General features: G+C 42.6%; 1 protein-coding gene across 3 annotated transcripts in view; it reads left to right on the forward strand.

Annotated features, from left to right (window-relative positions):
* FRMPD3 (FERM and PDZ domain containing 3) overlaps positions 1-20,248 on the forward strand; it is a 655,318-nt gene that overhangs the window by 539,097 nt on the left and 95,973 nt on the right. For all 3 annotated transcript variants that reach the window (XM_029607356.1, XM_029607355.1, XM_029607357.1), the window contains exons 9-11: positions 8,967-9,071; positions 11,990-12,097; positions 13,080-13,211. In XM_029607356.1, the coding sequence (XP_029463216.1) occupies positions 8,967-9,071; positions 11,990-12,097; positions 13,080-13,211 (345 nt within the window). The remainder of the gene's footprint in view (positions 1-8,966; positions 9,072-11,989; positions 12,098-13,079; positions 13,212-20,248) is intronic.

Genomic DNA, 20,248 nt, shown 5'->3' on the forward strand with positions numbered 1-20,248 from the left:
CATAGAATGTCACTGCAAACTCTGGCTGTGACAAGAACCAGCATTAAGCAATGATGGGGCAGTGGAGCTCAAAGAGTAGAACATATTGAGCTGTCACTGGCAATGAATCTTGGATGTCATTTTTACTTTGAACCTTTTGATCTATGTGAATGAGATAAGAATCGAGTTTCTTTTTGGTTCTCCCTTTACTATGAAGAAGTCTCTCTGGGGAACAATGTCCTGTTAAAAAAAAATTATAAAATGAATTCTTACATAGAATATGTTTACTACAATGGTAATGCTCGACCTGTGGCTTTGGAGTCAAATATACCTGCTTAGAGACTGCAACTGTTTTATGCTACACAACCAAATAGAACTAAAACTGTATTTAAATTTGAAGGTTAAAACGAACTGCACAAATTCAAATGAGCCATTCTTTTAAAGCTGGCCCACTGCCAAAGTTTACCTTTGCATGACAAAAGTTGGAAAACAAAGCACTACCACCATCAAGGCTGGTATTCTAAAGTAATGTAAGGAGCCTAAGAGGTAAATATTCAAAGGGTTTAGTTAGACTAGGCCCCTAAATTTAGGTCATAAAAAGTGAGTGGCTACAGGGGCAAAGTTAGAAGGGACTGGGGAAAAAAGGTGCTTAGCAATGATTTTTGACACTAATAGGGCCCTAAACCTAACAAAGGAATAGCTGTCCTAAATTTAGTTGCCTAAGATTTAGGAAACTATAGATGAATTTTCAGTTGAAAATGGAAGGCCTATATTTAGTAGTACTTCACTGGATAAATAGCAACCCATCTGGCTAAGTGGCAGCTGCTGAATATCTGGCTATGTTCAGTGGCCACCATTTTGCTGGATAAATGGAAGAGTAGACTAGTGGTTAGAGCAGTGGGCTATGGCCCAGGGAAACCAGTGTTCAGTGTTGCTCCCTGTAACATTGGGCAAGTCACTTTACTCTCCATTGCCTCAGCTATAAAGTTAAATAATAAGCTCTCAGGGGATACCTCCAGTACCTGAATGTAATCTGCTCTGCAAAGCAGAATAAAAAAACAAGTATTTATTCGGTTAAGTGGGTATCTTGGATGGATTGGGAGTGGGGCTACTTATCCAGTATTCTTAACCACATGTGCTCAATTTCAGATTTATCCAGGTAAGTCAGCCCTGCCATAGAGTGATTTCTTATAGGATATACAGCACCATAGCTGTGCTGCTGAATATCCCATATAAGTTAGCTGGATAAGTCTTTGAATACTGAGGCCTTAAGAGACTAGGCACCTAATGTAAGTGCCTAAATTCAGAAGCTCAGATTTTTTTTTTTAAATTAGCCTCTTAAGTTTTCAGCTGTAAATCTTAGCAAATTTATAGGGTCATTCATCAAAATGCGTTATGGCGTTAACGCACACGATAACATATTTTCACATGCATTAATGCCATAATGCATGCGATAAGAACAGTAATGCATGGCTTGAATACAAACTTTTGGGAGGGGAAAGATCAGGGAGGAGTTTGGGTGGGATTTAGGAAAATGAGGGGCAATATCACACTATGTTATCTCACCATATCACTATATCACACTATGTTATCTCACCCTAGCTTGATAGTACCCTGTTATAGAGTCCATCAAGCGATGGTGAGAGAAAATATTTATTTATTTATTTATTTAGCATTTTTATATACCGAAGTTCATGTAGCAGAGTTACAAATCAATTCGGTTTACATATTAACATTAACTTGCATGTAAGAATGCTGTTACATATAACAAGGATAATATAACTTGGAACAAATAAACTGGGAGGCTGTTATTACCATATAAATGAACAATAAAACGAGTGGTATTTTGTGAAACCGGCAAGAACATAGTGTCCTTGAAACATCTAAAACAAGGACAGATGGTGATCGGAAACTAGACAATTTGCAAGAAGATCAGCTGCTAATGCTAATTGGAGAGACGCTGTTGGAGTATTCTGAGGAAGACATAATAACTAAGGAAGGCAAAGAGTGGTGGTAGATTATTGGCCTAGATTGAAAGCTTGCTCGAACAGCCAAGTTAGCCAAAGTTAGCTTGCTCGAACAGCCAAGTTAGCCAAGTTAGCTTGCTCGAACAGCCAAGTTAGCCAAAATAGTAGAAATGTAATCTTTGTGAGACTTTTCTCACTCCAAATGACGTCAAATCTTCACCAAGGTGTACTGTGCTGTTTGTACGTCTCACTCTACATGGGAAACTGGCCCCTAAACCCTAAACCACCACTAACACCTCACCTCGACCTATTGGATGGCCCTCCTATAGAGATATAAATAATTCACTACTATGAGGTCCTTGGAGATCTCTCTCTCTCTCTCTCTCAGGAATAATTGCAGAGTATGATAAGTTTACCACACCACTACTACTACTGATACAAAGCAGTAATTCTAAAATTTCCCTAAACACACCCCTTTTTCGAAACATGGGCATTATCAATGCATTAATAACGTATTTTGATGAATCTAGGGGTTAGTGCTTTAAAAAATGTATGTATCTATATTTAGGCCTATTTCTTTTTCTAGATTTAAGCACCTAAATTAAGTGCCTGGTGCTGAAAATCAGTGCTAAGCCCCTAACCCCACTCTGCAGTCTCCCATTTTTTAGGTTCCCAAATTTAGGTACTCAGCCCTAGAAAATTTTCCAAAGAACCAATTTAGGATTCTAACTTCCAAATACAGAGATCTAACTGCTTTGAAAATTTCCCTTTTATCCCTAAAATATCACTTCTTTCTCTTTCTTTGTTTTATCCTCTCCTGAATGCTGTGATGAAGTGGTTTGGCTGCCCCTGATCTCTGTGGATATTTTAAATATCCCTAGCTGTCAAGATATTGAGAAAGGCGGTATTAGTTTAATGTTTTTAACCTGTTGGTCCTAGCACATTCCCTAGTCTAACACCCCCCCCCCCCCCCAACAAACAATCTGAATCTTGGTGCTAGACTGGAAGAGGACTTCCTCTTCTCAAACTGCTGCTGGCTGAGGACAGCTCCTACAGCGATGCTGGACGCATCAACCTCCACGATGAATGGCCATGCCGGATCTGGGTGGCGGAGACAGACCTCTGAGAGGAAGGCTTCCTTGAGATCAGAGAAGGCATTGATGGCCGTCTCAGGCCAATGCTTGACATCAGCCCCTTTTCCGGGTCAAGGCGGTAAGGGGAGCCACACGGTGAGAGTATCTGGGAATAAAATGTCTGTAAAAGTTCGCAAACCCCAGGAAGCGCTGGAGGGCTTTAAGACCTGAGGGTTGAGGCCATTTAGTAATGGCGGCCACCTGCTCCGGGTTCATGCAAAAACCGGTAGCAGATATAATATATCCCAAGAAGGGTAGAGAGTCCGCCTCAAACACACATTTCTCCAGCTTGGCATATAGGTGATTCTCTCATAGAGCCTGAAGGACCTGACAGACATGTTGACGGTGGGAGTTCAAATCCTTAGAGTAAATAAGGACGTCGTCCAAATAGACAATTACATGGGAGTGAAGCATCTCTCGGAGGACCTCGTTCATGAGGTGCTGGAAGACGGCGGGGGCGTTACAAAGCCCAAAGGGCATTACGAGATATTCGTAATGCCCATCACGTGTGTTGAACGCCGTTTTCCATTCGTCTCCCGGTCGGATGCGTACGAGGTTATAAGCCCCTCTCAGGTCCAACTTGGTAAAGATGCGGGCACCTTGAAGACGGTCCAGTAGTTCAGGGATGAGTGGCAGCGGGTAGCGGTTCCGCTTAGTAATAGCGTTGAGACCACGGTAGTCAATGCATGGTCGTAGTGACCCATCCTTCTTGCCCACAAAAAAGAATCCTGCTCCTGCCGGGGAGCGGGACGGAAGAATGAATCCTTTGGCTAAGTTCTCAGAGATGTATTGAGACATCGCTTTGGTCTCTGGGAGAGAGAGGGGATACACCCGGCCGCGAGGTGGCGTAGAGCCAGGAACCAGATCAATGGGATAGTCGAAGGGCCTATGTTCCGGAAGAATCTCTGCCATCTCTTTGGAAAAGACGTCCTGATATCCTTGATAAGCTTTGGGCAAAAGGGGCGTGGAGCAGAGATGCAGAGTGCTGGGAGGATGAGGAAGCTTCAAGCACCGGTCAAAGCAGGCAGGACCCCAACTAACCAACTGGAAGTCATCCCATTTGATGATGGGTGAGTGTTGGCGAAGCCAGGGCAGTCCCAACACTAAGGGATGCACGGCTCTCTCCAGAACGAGTAGAGAAATCTCCTCAGTGTGAAAAAGCCCCGTCTGCAGGGTTACGGGCTTCGTAGAGCAGGAGATATGTCCAGGCAACAAAGTCCCTTGTATCGAGGAAATGCGTAAGGGGGGATTCTTATGCTCGGTGGGCAAACCCAATTGGTTCACCAGTTCTGCCACAATGAAGTTCCCCTCGGCCCCTGAATCAATAAAGGCCCGAATCTGGACCTCCCCACCGGGGTACTTGAGGGTTACTGGCAGAGTGCAGAGAGGAGCGGATCCGGTAGCGCCTAGGTGTAGCTCCTCGGTATAACCTAGGCACGACCTTTTTCCCGGACGCTCGGTGCAAGACGACAGGTAATGTCCTTTACCACCGCAGTATAGGCAGAGGCCTAACGAGCGCCGACGGCTCCTCTCGTCTGGAGTAAGTAGTGACCTGCCCAGCTGCATGGGTTCGGAGGTTGAGTTAACCGCAGGGGAACGCCTCTGCTGAGACGGCCTGCAGGAGACACGTGACTGACTCCTACTACTAGACCGAATATCTCTATCACGTTGTTGGAGCCGGCGGTCAACCTTGCCTGCAATCTCTATTAGGTCATTTAACTCCTTAGGAATCTCTCGCCCCGCCAGTTCATCTTTAATCCGGCCAGCCAGACCCTCAAGAAAAATCCCTTTTAAACAGTCATCTTGCCAATCCAGCTCCATAGCCAAGGTCCTGAAGTAGATGATGTACTCAGCCACAGGGCGTGTGCCCTGTCGGAGATGCAGAAGCTCAGAGGCTGCTGTAGACCGCCGCGCGGGGTCATCAAAAGCCAGACGGAACTGGAGGAGGAACTCCTGGAGATCCTGTAGCAGAGGGTCAGAGCGTTCCCACAAAGGTGATGCCCATTCTAGGGTCTTGCCATCCAGTAGAGAAAAAATATATGCCACTTTACTTGCCTCTGTGGGAAACTGGTTGGGTAACAAGGTGAACCGTATTTGGCATTGGTTCAGGAACCCGCGGCAGGTTTTACTGTCTCCCACATACCTGCTGGGAGCTGGCAACTGGGTATTGGGTGCGGCGCCAGATACAGAAGACCTTTGGCGAGTCGAAGTCTCTAGGCGGGAGGCTAGTTGATCCACGGTGGCAGCAAGTGTGTCAATGCAGAGTTGCTGCTGTTGCAGACGTTGCGCCATCCCAGGGATCGCCTGCAAGCGGGGGGACTCCGCCGAGTCCATGGCCTTGCAATCTGTTGCAGTCTGGGAAGCTGCGGTTCGAGAGTGGACCCTTGAGCCGAACCACCCTGGGTAGAGTAGCTCGGGAGGTGGAGCCACAGGCACAGATCTTCACCCGGGAACCAGGAACCCCCCAGGAGGAGCCCGTAGGGTCCTGGAGCCTTGGGACTTAGGAGACAGACGTAGGACCTTCACCCGGGAACCGGAACCCTCCAGGAGGAGCCCGTAGGGTCCCAGTGCCTTGGGACTTATGCACAGTGTCAGTCTCTCTAGGAAGGCCCGGGCAAGGAGTTAGCACAGAGTCCAGCAGCAAGAGCCAATAGGCCAGGGAGCACAGAGCAAGCGGGAGCAGGGTCAGAGTCAGTAATGTCTTGAATGGAACTTGCAGGGTGCAGTATGGGAGCCAGCAGTGAGTAGGCCAGAGCCTGGCAGGAAGTAGAAGGTATCAGGGCCCAAGACAGTCTGGCAGCAGTTCCAGCCCAGGCCTGCGTAGGGTGCTGTCCGGAGGACAGGAGCGCAACCGCTGCGGCTGAGGAGCCGTGGACTGAGGCAGGCGGCAGGCAGAAGCAGAGTCAGGACCGAGCAGAGGTCGGTGGCTGGTGGCAGGCAGAAGCAGAGTCAGGAACGAGCAGAGGTCGATGGCTGGTGGCAGGCAGAAGCAGAGTCAGGAACGAGCAGAGGTCGGTGGCTGGCGGCAGGCAGAAGCAGAGTCAGGAATGAGCAGAGGTCGGTGGCTGGCGGCAGGCAGAAGCAGAGTCAGGAACGAGCAGAGGTTGGTGGCTGGCGGCAGGCAGTACAACGGAAGTGCAACTAAGAACTACACACTGTAGCGACCCTCGTTGCAAGGCAATGAGAGGACTGAGGAACGCCGGTTATATCGGGCTTGGGGCATGGCATGGCCAGCTCAGGTGGGGTCAGGCTTCCGGTGAGCGTACGTCCATAACGCGCATCCCCGCGTGCGCGCGGGGCGGCAGCGAGATGGCCCAGCAATGGCGGACGCCCTGAATACTCAGCAGAGCCGCGGAGGCGTTCCCGGCCTCGGAGGTGAGCCCTGATTACAGCTAGTAAGGGGGAAGCGGTGGCGACCGCAACATACCGGTATAAAAAAAAAACCTATAAATAAATAAATAATGAGGATGTTAGGGAAATACCAGTTCCGGAGATGGTTTTCAAGGGTGATGAGAGAGACAAAATGAAGCAAATCACTGTGAACCTGGAAGATGTAGTAGGCCAGATTGACAAACTAAAGAGCAGCAAATCACCTGGACTGGATGGTATGCATCCTAGGGTAGTGAAGGAACTAAAAAATGAAATTTCTGATCTACTAGTTAAAATTTGTAACCTATCATTAAAATCATCCATTGAACCTGAAGATTGGAGGGTGGCCAATGTAACCCCAATATTTAAAAAGGGCTCCAGGGGCGATCCAGGAAACTATAGACCAGTGAGCCTGACTTCAGTGCTGGGAAAAATAGTGGAAACTATTCTAAAGATCAAAATCATAGAGCATTTAGAAAGACATGTTTTAATGGAACACAGTCAACATAGATTTACCCAAGGGAAGTCTTGCCTAACAAATCTGTTTCATTTTTTGAAGGGGTTAATAAACATTTGGATAAAGGTGAATGGGTAGCTGTAGTGTATTTGGATTTTCAGAAGGCGTTTGACAAAGTCCCTCATGAGAGGCTTCTTAGAAAACTAAAAAGTCATGGGTGATGTCCTTGCATGGATTACAAACTGGTTAAAAGACAGGAAACAGAGTATGATTAAATGGTCAATTTTCTCAGTGGAAAAGGGTAAACAGTGGAGTGATTCAGCGATCTGTACTTGGACCAGTGCTTTTTAATATATTTATAAATGATCTGGAAAGGAATACGACAAGTGAGGTTATCAAATTTGCGAATGATACAAAATTATTCAAAGTAGTTAAATCACAAGCGGATTGTGATAAATTACAGGACCTTGTGAGACTGGAAGATTGGGCATCCAAATGGCAGATGAAATTTAATGTGGACAAGTGCAAGCTGATGCATATAGGGAAAAATAACCTTTGCTGTAGTTACACGATGTTAGGTTCCATATTAGGAGCTACCACCCAGGAAAAGGATCTAGGCATCATAGTGGATAATACTTTAAAATCGTTGGCTCAGTGTGCTGCAGCAGTCAAAAAAGCTAACAGAATGTTAGGAATTATTAGGAAGGGAATGGTTAATAGAACGGAAAATGTCATAATGCCTCTGTATCGCTTCATGGTGAGACCGCACCTTGAATACTGTGTACAATTCTGGGTGCCGCATCTCAAAAAAGATACAGTTGCAATGGAGAAGGTACAAAGAAGGGCAACCAAAATGATAAAGGGGATGGAACAGCTCCCCTATGAGGAAAGACTGAAGAGGTTAGGGCTGTTCAGCTTGGAGAAGAGCCAGCTGAGGGGGAATATGATAGAGGTCTTTAAAATCATGAGAGGCCTTGAATGAGTAGATGTAAATCGGTTATTTACACTTTCGGATAATAGAAGGACTAGGGGGCACTCCAAAAAGTTAGCAAGTAGCACATTTAAGACTAATCGGAGAAAATTATTTTTCATTCAACGCACAATTAAGCTCTGGAATTTGTTGCCAGAGGATGTGGTTAGTGCAGTTAGTGTAGCTGGGTTCAAAAAAGGTTTGGATAAGTTCTTGGAGAAGTGCGTTAATTGCTTTTAATCAAGTTGACTTAGCTAATAGCTACTGCTATTAACTGCATCCGTAGCATGGGATCTTCTTGGTGTTTGGGTACTTGCCAGGTTCTTGTGGCCTGGTTTGGCCTCTGTTGGAAACAGGATGCTGGGATTGATGGACCCTTGGTCTGACCCAGCATGGTAATTTCTTCTGTTCTTCTGTACTATTAATCAGCAACACATTTTTTAATGCAAAACAGAATAAGGGCTCTTACTCAAGTAAAAGTTCTGATTTTATGTGATGATATTGTTGGATTTTATTTTTCATTCTTATTTACTTATGATTGTTGTCTAATCCACTTAGAATTGTGAATAAACAGAGTATGCATTTATATCTTCAACTGGATTCCACTTTCATTTAAAAAAAAAATACATAAAAGGTATAGGTTGCTCTAGGGATACTTCACTGGGCTCCTACTTAACAACAACAGAAAAAAAATTGGAACACATAGTTTTTAATGCTAACCTGCTTTTTCTCCCCCAACCAGGATGTGTTTATATTTTACTGATAGAAGATGGTACACATCACACAATCATGGTCCCTGCAGTGAATCACTCCACAGGATACAGTCAGCTCCTGCCAACAGAATGTACACAGCACTAGGAGGACCAGAAACACAGCAGGACTAAAACAAAACACCAAACACATTTGGGGCATCCTTGCCCCCACTCCCGCCACCTCCATTTCCTTTCATCTTAAGAGGAAGATGACCACCTGGATTGAGGGACACTAATGATAATAGTATTGTTCCTTAGGTTCCGCTCTTTCAGCTCCTAAACAAACTAGTTATCCTCTTCAGGCATGATAATCTAACGTACCAATGCTCTTCTTTTCAGTCGCCAAAATCAGCTTTCATCAGTGCAGCCAAGAAGGCAAAGCTGAGGTCCAATCCAGTGAAAGTTCGATTTTCAGAACAGGTCACAGTTGGTGAGACAGATCCAGTAAGTTCCACTCTTTAGTGTTGCGTATTTCCAGGGCAATTTTGAAACCTTGCAGGGACATTGCAGTCCCCTCAGCCACATTGCAAACTGGTGGGCACAGCATTGGTACATTTGTACCCATGTACTTTGCACATACAAGGGAACATGTGCAAAACATACGTGTGAAAATATGTGTGGGGATTTGAAAATGAGATCTCCATGTGTGCTATGTGTACTTTTACCCTTTTTTATGTGGGTACACTATCAAAGAACATCACTCCTGGGAGAATTCTGTACTAAAAAATTAAAAATTCTGTGCACAAAAATCTGTACATTCTGCAAAATCTGCACATTTATTTCTCAAAATAACACAATATTTTTGCAAATCATTATCCTGCATTTCAGTATAATCCTTTGATTACTATACTCTAATTTAAATGAAAATGCATTTTCATTTCAATTAGAATATAGAAAACAAAGAGCGTTCAAGCTTTTCATACCGCCAGCCCATGGCAGCACCTTTCCGGCCTGAGCTGCAGCCCCTTCACAGGCAGACGGACCTGGAGACCCGTCGGGCCTGCAGCAGAGAGCCCAGGCAGCAACCACCAGTCCTGCAGCCCCAGGTGAAGAGCCACAGCCACGAGCCCCCTGGTGCCCCAACAGGCAGATGGCCAGAGCTGCTGCCCAGCAAGTCTGCCCCTTAATCCGGCCCTGGGAGAGGGCAAAAGATGTGGGATTGAAGGGACAGTAGTTGATAGAAATAGGGAGATTCATGATTGGGGAGGGTTAAGAGGAGGAAACAAGATGGGTAAGAATACAAAGGCAAATAAAGGGGTTTCCATGGGTTCCCCCCCCCCCCCCCCAAAAGAAATACTCACAGGTCCAGATAGATGATCCAAATGTTGAAGACTGATCCTCCAAGGGCAGGATGCCAGAAGAGAAAGAAGCCAGATGGCAGCAAGCTGGCTGCTATGCAGTACAAATAAGTGGTCTGGCTGAGGAACCACTTGCTGGGCAGTCTAGTCTCCTGGCATGGGCTTTACTGCTTTGGCTCCTCCTCGCTTCATGTGCTCAGAGCCAGATGTCAGCCCCACCAGGCCTTCCTGCAGGATTGCAGAACCTGCTCTGCTGTCTGCTTCAGCTGACAGCTGCACTGGGTGACCCCCCCCCCCCCTTTCCCCGCAGGATCACAGGGACGGTTCTTCACATTGCTGTGAACCTGCACACTACAGTGGCTCTTCCCTTCGGGGATCCTGCTCTTAAGAGGCCCTTCTTTTCTGGCAGGCTCGTGGAGCCCAGCTCTTCACACTGCCGTGCTTCTGCGAGCCTGGCTTGTGCAGTGGCTCGTCCTTTTCCCAGCCTTCGCGGAGTCTGTCTCTTCTATTGGACTCACGGAGCTGACCTCTGCATATTGCCACACTCCCACAAGCCTGCGCTCTTTCTGGATGTTGTTGGAGAGATGTTTCTGGGGTCTTGCTGCATCAGGAGATTCTGTGTGGTCAGAGGTAAAATCTGTGCAAGGGGGGAATTCTGCACAATTTCTGGATTGCACAGTTACACAGAATTCTCCCAGGAGTAATTCATACTTTTACCTGCATATACAGGAAAAGAGGATACAATAATCAAACCACATTTAACCCAGGAAAAAATGTGATTATTACCATCTATATGTGTATGTTTATGTCTACAATTCATTTTGACTGAGATTTCTACGGTTTTCATTCATTTCTATGAAGGGTAGATTATCCACCGAAATCACAGATCTGGGGAGAAAGAGTCGCATTGGGATCTACAGATCTATGAAGCTGTGGGTAAAGGGGCTGCAGTATTATCCAGAGTTTGATTTTTGAAGATCAGGCTATGTTGCAATCAGGGACCTCAAGATTTGAGTAAGGTGACATCTGGAGTTAAATTTATGTCTGTAGACAGGTCTTGGTTAGAGAGGCTGTTTTATAATCTAAGCATCCATTGCATATCTGTTTGATGGGAATATGCTGCTGTCAGAGATCTCTGCGGACCTAGATGAAGAACTATGTTATGATAAAAGATCTGTACATCTGAATGAGAGAGCTATAACTTGAATTTTTTAATTAAGCAAATCTGAGTGAATGAGTTGCGAGACTCAAAAATGGCCAGATCTAAGTGAGTTAGCTGTAATGCATCTTAAAGGACAACAAGGTTTTTTAATGCTGGGGTTTGGGGAGGTTTGAAAGGGAGGGGATTGGGGGGGGGGGGGGTCAAATTTGTATTATACTTGTAGATAATATTACTAATTATACAAATTCTCAAGTCAACAACAAAATCCAGATTGAAGAATAAATAACAACAATGGTTAGCTTCAAATAATATTTACTGTAATAAAAGAGCATGTGCAATGCATTTGTAAATTCTGTAGTTCAATGGTGCAATCATTGTAGATAAGGGAAATTGGACTATGTTACAATTAAGAGAATTTGGGTCGTAGATACTGAATTATTCTTGAGTCCCGTCAAGCATTTTGAAGTTGAGGGTTGGATGTCCATAAGATATTTCTCTTATGGACACAAGATAGAGACATTTTTCAGACACAGCCCTGTAAGTAGAAATAGAGACTGAACTGCCCAGAAAGAATCAATATACTATGGAATAATTTGTCTTCATTACTGACAAAATGTAGTAAAAAGCTAGAAAATGTTCTGCTTGTATCGCTTCTTCTGTGTAATCATTATTTCTCTGTACTCATTTTCATATTTATTTCTTTTTTTTTCTATCATCTTTTGCTTTCCATATATGCCTTTCTGTTTGTTACCATAAAATTTCACTATTTAGGATATTCCTCTGTTGGTCTAATTTACCCTTCCCAGCCTTTTGTCTCATTCCTCTTCTGCCTTTTCATGAGTTTCTCTTTCTCTTCTTTTATGTTACACTCTTGAACTCTTTTTCACTCTCCAATTTGCCAGGACATGTTGAAAAAAGAAGCTCTTCTCCTTATTCCCAATGTACTGAAAGTGTTCTTAGAGAATGGGCAGATCAAGTCATTTACCTTTGATGGTCGAACCACTGTCAAAGTAAGATTCTTTATTTCAAAAGATAGTCCTTGAAGGTTTGTTTTTTTTGCTTTGTTTTGGAGGGTTTTGCCCAGAAGCGTTCTTCTGCATGTTTGGGCTCCAGCTCAACTGGAACTGGATCCTACTGGAATTACAGTATCATAAGTCTTCATTCACAATTACCATGGGTTTATTTTCTGCATTTGTAACCCCCTCTTTCCTTCACATTTAGCTCAGTAATCACAGTAGCAATTGTTGATCAGGGGGCCACAGAGCATTATTTACTCTAGTATCTGACATGTGACTGCCTGACCAGTAGATGTCACTGTTGCACAGGGACTGGGACTATCTCCCATCCAAGAGCTTTGAATACTTCCTATGCAGCATCTTCAACCTTTAGTAGCCCAGGGAGCAGAAGCTGGACTCAGAAACTTAAGGAGGACTTCATGTACTGAGGCTTTGGGCCTGCCCGGAAAGTACTTGATACTGACTCTAATTTTTTTAAATCTCTCATATAGACTTGTATTACTGCAGTGCACTGTAGCATTTATGTTATTTCTTTCCCTTAATACTTGTTACACAAACCATTAGGGGGTAATTTTCAAAAGGTTTTACATGTGTAAATGTAACTCCTATTGTAGCAATTTTCAAAAGCCATTTACCCACTCATAGTGCACTTATATGAGTAAATCCTATGGATAATTTAATGGCATATATTGTAGCAATTTTCAAAAGCCCACTTACGTAAAATGTATTTACATGCTTAAAACCCAGTTTTACGCATGTAAATGATTTTTTAAATCAGGCCCTTAATATTTAGTACCTTTCAATACAATGTTATATTTGTGTAAGAATTCACATCTCTGTCAGTCTATCTGTCTGTGTTGGCACGGATTGCTTTCTTGCATGATCTCTTTCACTATCTTTGTAACTGTAGCAGGACATCTGTTCTAGATCTAGCACAATCAAATGACCATCTTTCTGCCTCTCCTTTTATTCCCAGGATGTTATGGTTACATTACAGGATCGTCTATCCTTGAGGTACATAGAACATTTTGCCTTGGTTCTGGAGTACAGAAATTCAGATCAATCCCAGAAGCTCCTCCTCCTTCAGGACAAGCAGTTATTGGCTCACGTAAGCTCATCTCTTTCCTGATGGGAACTGGCTACCAGGATTTTATCTTTGTATTAGAATCAACAATGGATGTCATTTTATTCACTTATCATCTTTAACCAAACCATAAGTATAAAATAAAAAATTATGCAAAACTTAAAGAAAAATGTCAAACAAATCAAAATTCTAAAATGCAAATACAGAGAGAGCAAGAAGAACTAGTCAGGAAATGCAAGAAGAGAAACCCTTAGAATCAAGCCATCTTCCTACTTTTAGGAAATAGCCAACTTTCTTATTTTTAATCGCCTTAACTCTACATACACCTCAAGGTCCAGATATTATACTGAATCTTTGGTTTTGTCCCCCCAAAATATGGCATGCTTACAATCTCATAGTGCAAGCTCTTTCAATCCAAATACAAAACATTTTGGAAAGCTATTCCTTCCAGGACAAATAGCACTAATTTCATACTGAAATGATTATTATCTTACCATCAGGTTCTTTATTACACAACAGAGACTTGTATGTCTGTGTTTAAAAATATGTATATCAGAGATAGAGTAGGAAACATTTTATAAAGTAACGCCATTAGTTTCAAGTTTGTTGAATATATTCCTCTCCACTGATGAAACTTGCCTGCATTTGTGACTTCTCAGGGAAAAGAATTTGATTAAAATGTAACCTTAGGCTTAAAAGAAATGAATTTGGGAAATCTTTACTGATCTGGCAGTTGGACACAAGCCATATTACAAAAGGCATCACATACAATGTCCTCTGGAACTTATAGTTTATGACAAACTACAAATGGAATTTCCTTTCATGCCATAACAATATTTGAAAGCCTAGATTGGAAGAACAATTTTGGTTCTATGCATTCCACCATATGACCATTGTGTAGCCTGAAGAACCTCAGTTACTAGTACTATCAGGAGTTAATCTTTTTGAAGTAAATACTTGCACTGTTTAACACCAGAAACATGACAATAAGTCAGCCTAGACTTTACACACCATTATTTCATAGGCTAACAGGGGAGTTCAAGCACTCATATTAAGTCATAAGGCCTTATCAAACTGCTTTAATCAGTCAATCTTAACCCTGTATTGGAGGGCATTCTCCCAGGAGGTGATGGACATTCACTGTCAAGGTTTATTTAATCCTGAATCTCTCTCACTGCTTCAGCAATGAACCTCAGATTTAATGTCAAAGAGGTTAGAAAGAAATGCAGTCTCTAAATTCATTCTATCTTGACTCTCACACTGCTTCACCAAGGGATCTCAAGTTAACCACAACGTGAAGAAACCACCTACACAAATCCTACACAAAATTCACTTTTAGTTCTTCCACATGGCATGAGCATCTCCTTACTATGTAAACATTCCTTTCGGGCTATGTGATGCTTACTAACCCTGACATAACTGGGAAAAACTCTGCTTGATACAAGTTTCTTGAGTTGAAAACCTTGAGCCTATGTTTTGCTCTTAAATCCCCTATGAGGATTTGTTTTGTTGGTTATTTTATCAGAGAACGAAACAAGCACCTTTTCTGTTGCAGTAAGCTGAGCTATAGTGAACTGTTGAATTTATGGCATAAGAAAAATATCAGAACCATTTAGTTTCTTAACCCCAGCCGGGGTACATGAAATCAGAGTCTTGGCACCAAGGGTTGTTCTCCTAACACTTGGTCTGTGAGTTCAAAAAGGTGGTCAAGTAGCTGGTGAAATGGACCAGGCTCAGAGGAGAGGAAGGAATGACAGTCTCATACTGGGAAACAGGAAAACAAATATGAATCCCCCTCTGTGGCTTATAAATGCGCCCCTCCCCTAAGTCAATCTGCCCATCAAACTTTCCTTCGGGCCGATACAGTAAAGTCCGCAGGAGAGCAGACGAACGCCCGCTTTCCCGGTGCACGCACCGGCCCTTCGCTGGTGCGCGTGATTCTCTATTTAAATTAGGTAATGCGGTAGATCCAGGTAAAAGGAGGCGCTAGGGACACTAGCGCCTCCCTAGCGCCTCCCTAGTGCCTCCTTTTTGACAGGAGTGGCGGCTGTCAGCGGGTTTGACAGCCGATGCTCAATTTTGCCGGCATCGGTTCTCGAGCCCGCTGACAGCCACGGGCTCGGAAACCGGACGCCGGCAAAATTGAAAAAATTTTTTTTACTTTTTTTACTTTTCGGGACCTCCAACTTAATATCGCTATGATATTAAGTCGGAGGGTGCACAGAAAAGCAGTTTTTACTGCTTTTCTGTGCACTTTCCTGGCACCGGAAGAAATTAGCGCCGACCTTTGGGTCGACACTAATTTCTGAAAGTAAAATGTGCGGCTTGGCTGCACATTTTACTTTCTGTATCCCGCGCGCATACCTAATAGGGCCTAATAGGGCGCTATTAGGTGCCTCGGGTTGGACGCGCGGTTTCCTCCCCTTACTGAATAAGGGGTAAGGGAAAACGCGCGTGCAAGAGCAGGCTAACAGTGCGCGCCATCGGAGCGCACTGTACTGTATCGGCCTGCTTGTTAGGATCCCGAGCCCAAACTCTGAGATCAAATGACTGCAGTCCATGCATAGGATTGGTGATTCCAACCTGAAATCACTGCTGTTACTCTTCTGAGGAAATCAGCAGTTAAATATAAACACTATCAGGCCGATTCAGTAAAAAGGGCGGGAGAGCTAGAGCTCCGTGTTGAGTGCCCTCTCTCCCAACGCGCGCCCAGGCACCTCTCCTGGGCACACAATTCTGTATTCAAATTAGGTGTCACGCTCTTAAGGAGGCGCTAGGGACAATAGTGTGTCCCTAGCCCCGCCTTATTAGCTCTAGAGGCAGCTGTCAGCGGGTCCAACAACTGACGCTCAATTTTACCAGCACCGGTTTTTGAACCCGCTGACAGTAACGGGTTAGGAAATGGATGCCTGATAAATTGAGTGTCCGTTTTTGTAACCCGCTCTCCAGTGGGTTCGATTTTTTAAATTTATTTAAATGTATTTATTATTTTAAATTTTAGGCTCCTCTGATTTAATATCGCTGATATTAAGTCAGAGGGTGTACAGAAAAGCAGCCCTTGGGCAGGCTTAGCCACACATTTTACTTTCAGTATTCCGGGCGACTAACTAATAGGCCCATCAACATGCATTTGCATGTGACGAGTGCTATTAGTTTCAGGGGGGTTGGCCACGTGTTTTCCACGTGCTATTACCCCTTACAGCAAGCAACTAGAATTCAATTAACATCAAGTAAACAACAAAACGACATTCAGATAACCTACATCTCCCCAAATAACCCAGGTATTACTCAGTCATGAGATTCTTGCAGAGAGGAAAACTGGATCTTGCAATTGTCTGTGTCCATATTTCCGCCCGGGGCTCCTTGAGAAGAAACTAGGCACTGGTTGTGTCCTGGCACTCCATCATCAATGGTAAGACAAATAAGGCCACTTTTAGACTAGGAAAAGAGTGACATAACTACAGCCCAGTACTGCAGAACCACCCAGCCATAGAAAATGAAGGTACAGTACATTAGTGGAGGTTAAGTGCTACTATTACCATTTATCATTTCTAAAGCATTACTAGGCATATGTAGCACTGTACAGATAAACATAAGAAAGAGTCCTTGCTCCATGGAGCTTACAGTCTAGTCAAGAGAAATATGCATGACAAACAAAAGTCTGTGGGAAGTGTATTTATTGTAGATAAGTGCTTAAGGTTTAAAAGCAGCATCAAAAAGGTGAGTACACATTTTACATAAAAATAACCAGAGAGACTAGATCCAGCTGAAATGTGGGGCACATTTAGTATCCCAAACTATTACACAGCACAATGTAAGGCTTCTGATTGGACAGTACTTAAAAGGGCCTGAAATACTAATACATGTTCATATCCCAGTGTCTAGGATGTACCCAGTTTTTAAGTGCCTTGGTTTCTAAATGACTGCTTCATGGAGCAATTGGTTTAGGAACTGATAAGAGAGGGTGCAATTTTAGATCTAATTCTTAGCAGAATGCAAGATTTGGTGAGAGAGGTAATGGTGGTAGGGCCACTTGGCAATAGTGATCATCATAACATGATGAAATTTGAATTCATGACTGGAAGGGGGACAATAAATCTATAGCACTAGTACTAAACTTTCAAAAGAGAAACTTTGATAAAATGAGGAAGATAGAAAAAAAAGGGAAAGGTTCAGCTACAAAGGTTAAGAGTGTACAATAGGCGTAAACATTGTTTAAAAATACCATCTTAGAAGCCCAGTCCAGATGTATTCCATGCATTAAGAAAGGTGGAAAGAAGGCCAAATGACTTCCAGCATGATTAAAAGGTGAATTGAAAGATGCTATTTTATCCAAAAAAAACTTACTTCAAAAATTGGAAGAAGGATCTATGTGAAGAAAATAGGAAAAAAGCATAAGCACTGGCAAGTTAAATGTAAAAACATTGATAAGACAGGCTAAGAGAGAATTTGAAAAGAATCTGGCTGTAAAGGCAAAAACTCATAATAAAAAGAAAAAATATATAAAAAGTAGGAAGCCTGTGAAGGAGTCGGTTAGATTATCGAGAGGTTAAAGGGGCACAGGGAAGATAAAGCCATGTTTCCATGTTTACTAATGAAGATGTTTGGGAGATACCTATTTCATAGATAGTTTTCAAGGGTGATGATTCAGATGAACTGAATAAAATTACAGTGACCCTGGAAGATGTAGTAGGCCAGATTGACAAACTGAAGAGTAGCAAATCACCCAGACCAGATGGTATATACTCCAGAGTTCTCAAAAAACTCAAAAATAAAATTTCAGATGAATTACTAGTAATTCATCTGAAATCATCATTAAAATTGTCCAGGTACAATGGACAATTTTTCAGATGTTTTACTATTAATTTGTAATCTATCATTAAAAGTTTCCATTGTACCTGAAGACTGGAAGATGGCCAATGTAACCCCAATATTTAAAAAGGGCTCCAGGGTGATCCGGGAAACTATAGACCGGTGAGCATGACTTCAGTGAAGGAAAAAATCATAAAAACTATTCTAAAGAATAAAATCGCAGAACATAGACATGGTCTAATGGGAACAGCCAGCATAGATTTTTCCAAGAGAAGTCTTGCTTCAGTCTCCACTCCACTTATTCTCTGGCTCCAGTGAACACAGAAAGCAGTATCACTGTCACAATGAATGAGACAACTGACTGCTGCAGAATAAAGCCCTTTGCCAATGTCTAATTTTTAAACTTTCCTTCTATAAGTCTGAGAGAGTTTCCAAAAAGAGATCCTTCTCTGCAAAATCCAACAGAGATACTCAGACGTTTCAATGGGAGGATGTCAGCATCATTTAATCTAGATGGCAGCTATAGGCTAGTTTAAAAGATTCCTCACTGTGAATTGTCTTGTGACCAGTCTCCTTGGTAATTTCTCCTGCCTTGGTTCCAGTGAGTCTGCTATGTCACACAGGCAGTAGATGGTTGCTATAGTTACCAGATTGTCCCTGCCTGCACCTGCTGATTGATCTGCACAGCCATAGACTTGAATAGGAAACAAACAAATTAAACATACATTTTTGTTTAAATTTATAGGCACCCTACATTCACTTTGGGGGAACACAAATGAAAAAAAATGTTCTCATTCATTGAATTTTACCCATTTGTTTCAAACGAATGCTCATCCCTAATCTCTATCAAATGTACTGCTAGTGCTCAGCTCACCTCTACTTGCATTGTACCAAAGAGAGCTTCCTTCAGGTGTTCATAAGAAGTTATATGTACAGGCAACATATCAAGGTGTACTTGGAAGTTCTTTTTAATGAGGCCTGTGGTGCTTAATATAGTTGGAACTATTTCTATATCTTTCTGCCACATTTTCTTGGTCTCTGATTACATCATTTAGTATTTGATCTTTTCTCTCTCCATACGTCACTTGGAACTGACACATCCTGTGTATTTCTCTTTTACCACAAAGTCTGGATTTCTTGCATCAAGCTTTTTATCAGTTGGAATGGAATGTCCCATTCTTCATTCATTACAATTCTGTCAGGGTCATGATCCCAGTGCTTTTCTGGTATAAACTTTTGTGAAAGGAAGAAAGGATGTAAGCAGAAAAAAATGTATCTTCTAAAAGTTAGCTTTTCTTTGTAATTATAGAATTACAGATGTAAAGTACCTCTAACCCTTTGCATCAAATTAACTAAAGAAGAATCTTTGTTCATAGTCTGCTATGAAATTCTATGTAAGCAGGCATTTCACAGAGGATTGGAAATATTCCTGATTCTTTTTGGTTTATCCAAGATACCTTGCATGACACTATAACTTGTGAATTTCTTAAAATGAGTTTCACATTCTTAAAATATGTTTGTGATAATCTTGGATTGCAGGATTATTCAAGAAACATAGGGCTTTATTCAAAAAGGACTTTTCCCTATTCTATACCTATGGAAAATATCTTTATTGATTAAGACCCGAAGTACCTTCATCCTAAAACAATTTTTTTTTAAAGTCCATATTCATTTCTACTAAATAATTAAACTGTCTACAATGATGGTGTGTTTAGCAGTTTAAGATTCAATGGCAGTACCAAGGAACCTCCAACTGGTAATGAGTTTAAAACAACCATGGTGCGTTACATTTTCAAAGTCTTAGGAACCTTTTTTGCAGATAAAAATAGATTTAACTCTCTTTTGTCAGCCATACCTAAGAAAATGGATTTGTAGCCACCTGCAAGTAAGCACGTTATCCATGTGTACTTTTAACCAGATAGGAAAGAGTCATTCTGGAGGAGGGAGGGTGTTTCAGAGACATGTTTGAAAACGACATGTATGCATTGAACTTTCAATAAATTGTACATATGTAACCTCCCCTTTCTGGACCTCCTGGAATGCAGCAGCACACTGTTGTCCCCAGGGCCACTTTTATTCCCAGGTCTCTTCTCCACATAAACACAGATTTATTAGCTGAGACAGGGTCCTTTAGGATAGCAAGTACTAGGAAAAGACCCAACTCTCCTAGTAGGTCTCCTAGTAGGGCTGTAACCTTCTCTTTCTCTGATGGCAACAGCTAGATTTCTGGTGATAGGAAGTCCCAAAAA

This window comes from Rhinatrema bivittatum, chromosome 6 (assembly GCF_901001135.1).
Source record: "Rhinatrema bivittatum chromosome 6, aRhiBiv1.1, whole genome shotgun sequence".
NCBI lineage: Eukaryota > Metazoa > Chordata > Amphibia > Gymnophiona > Rhinatrematidae > Rhinatrema > Rhinatrema bivittatum.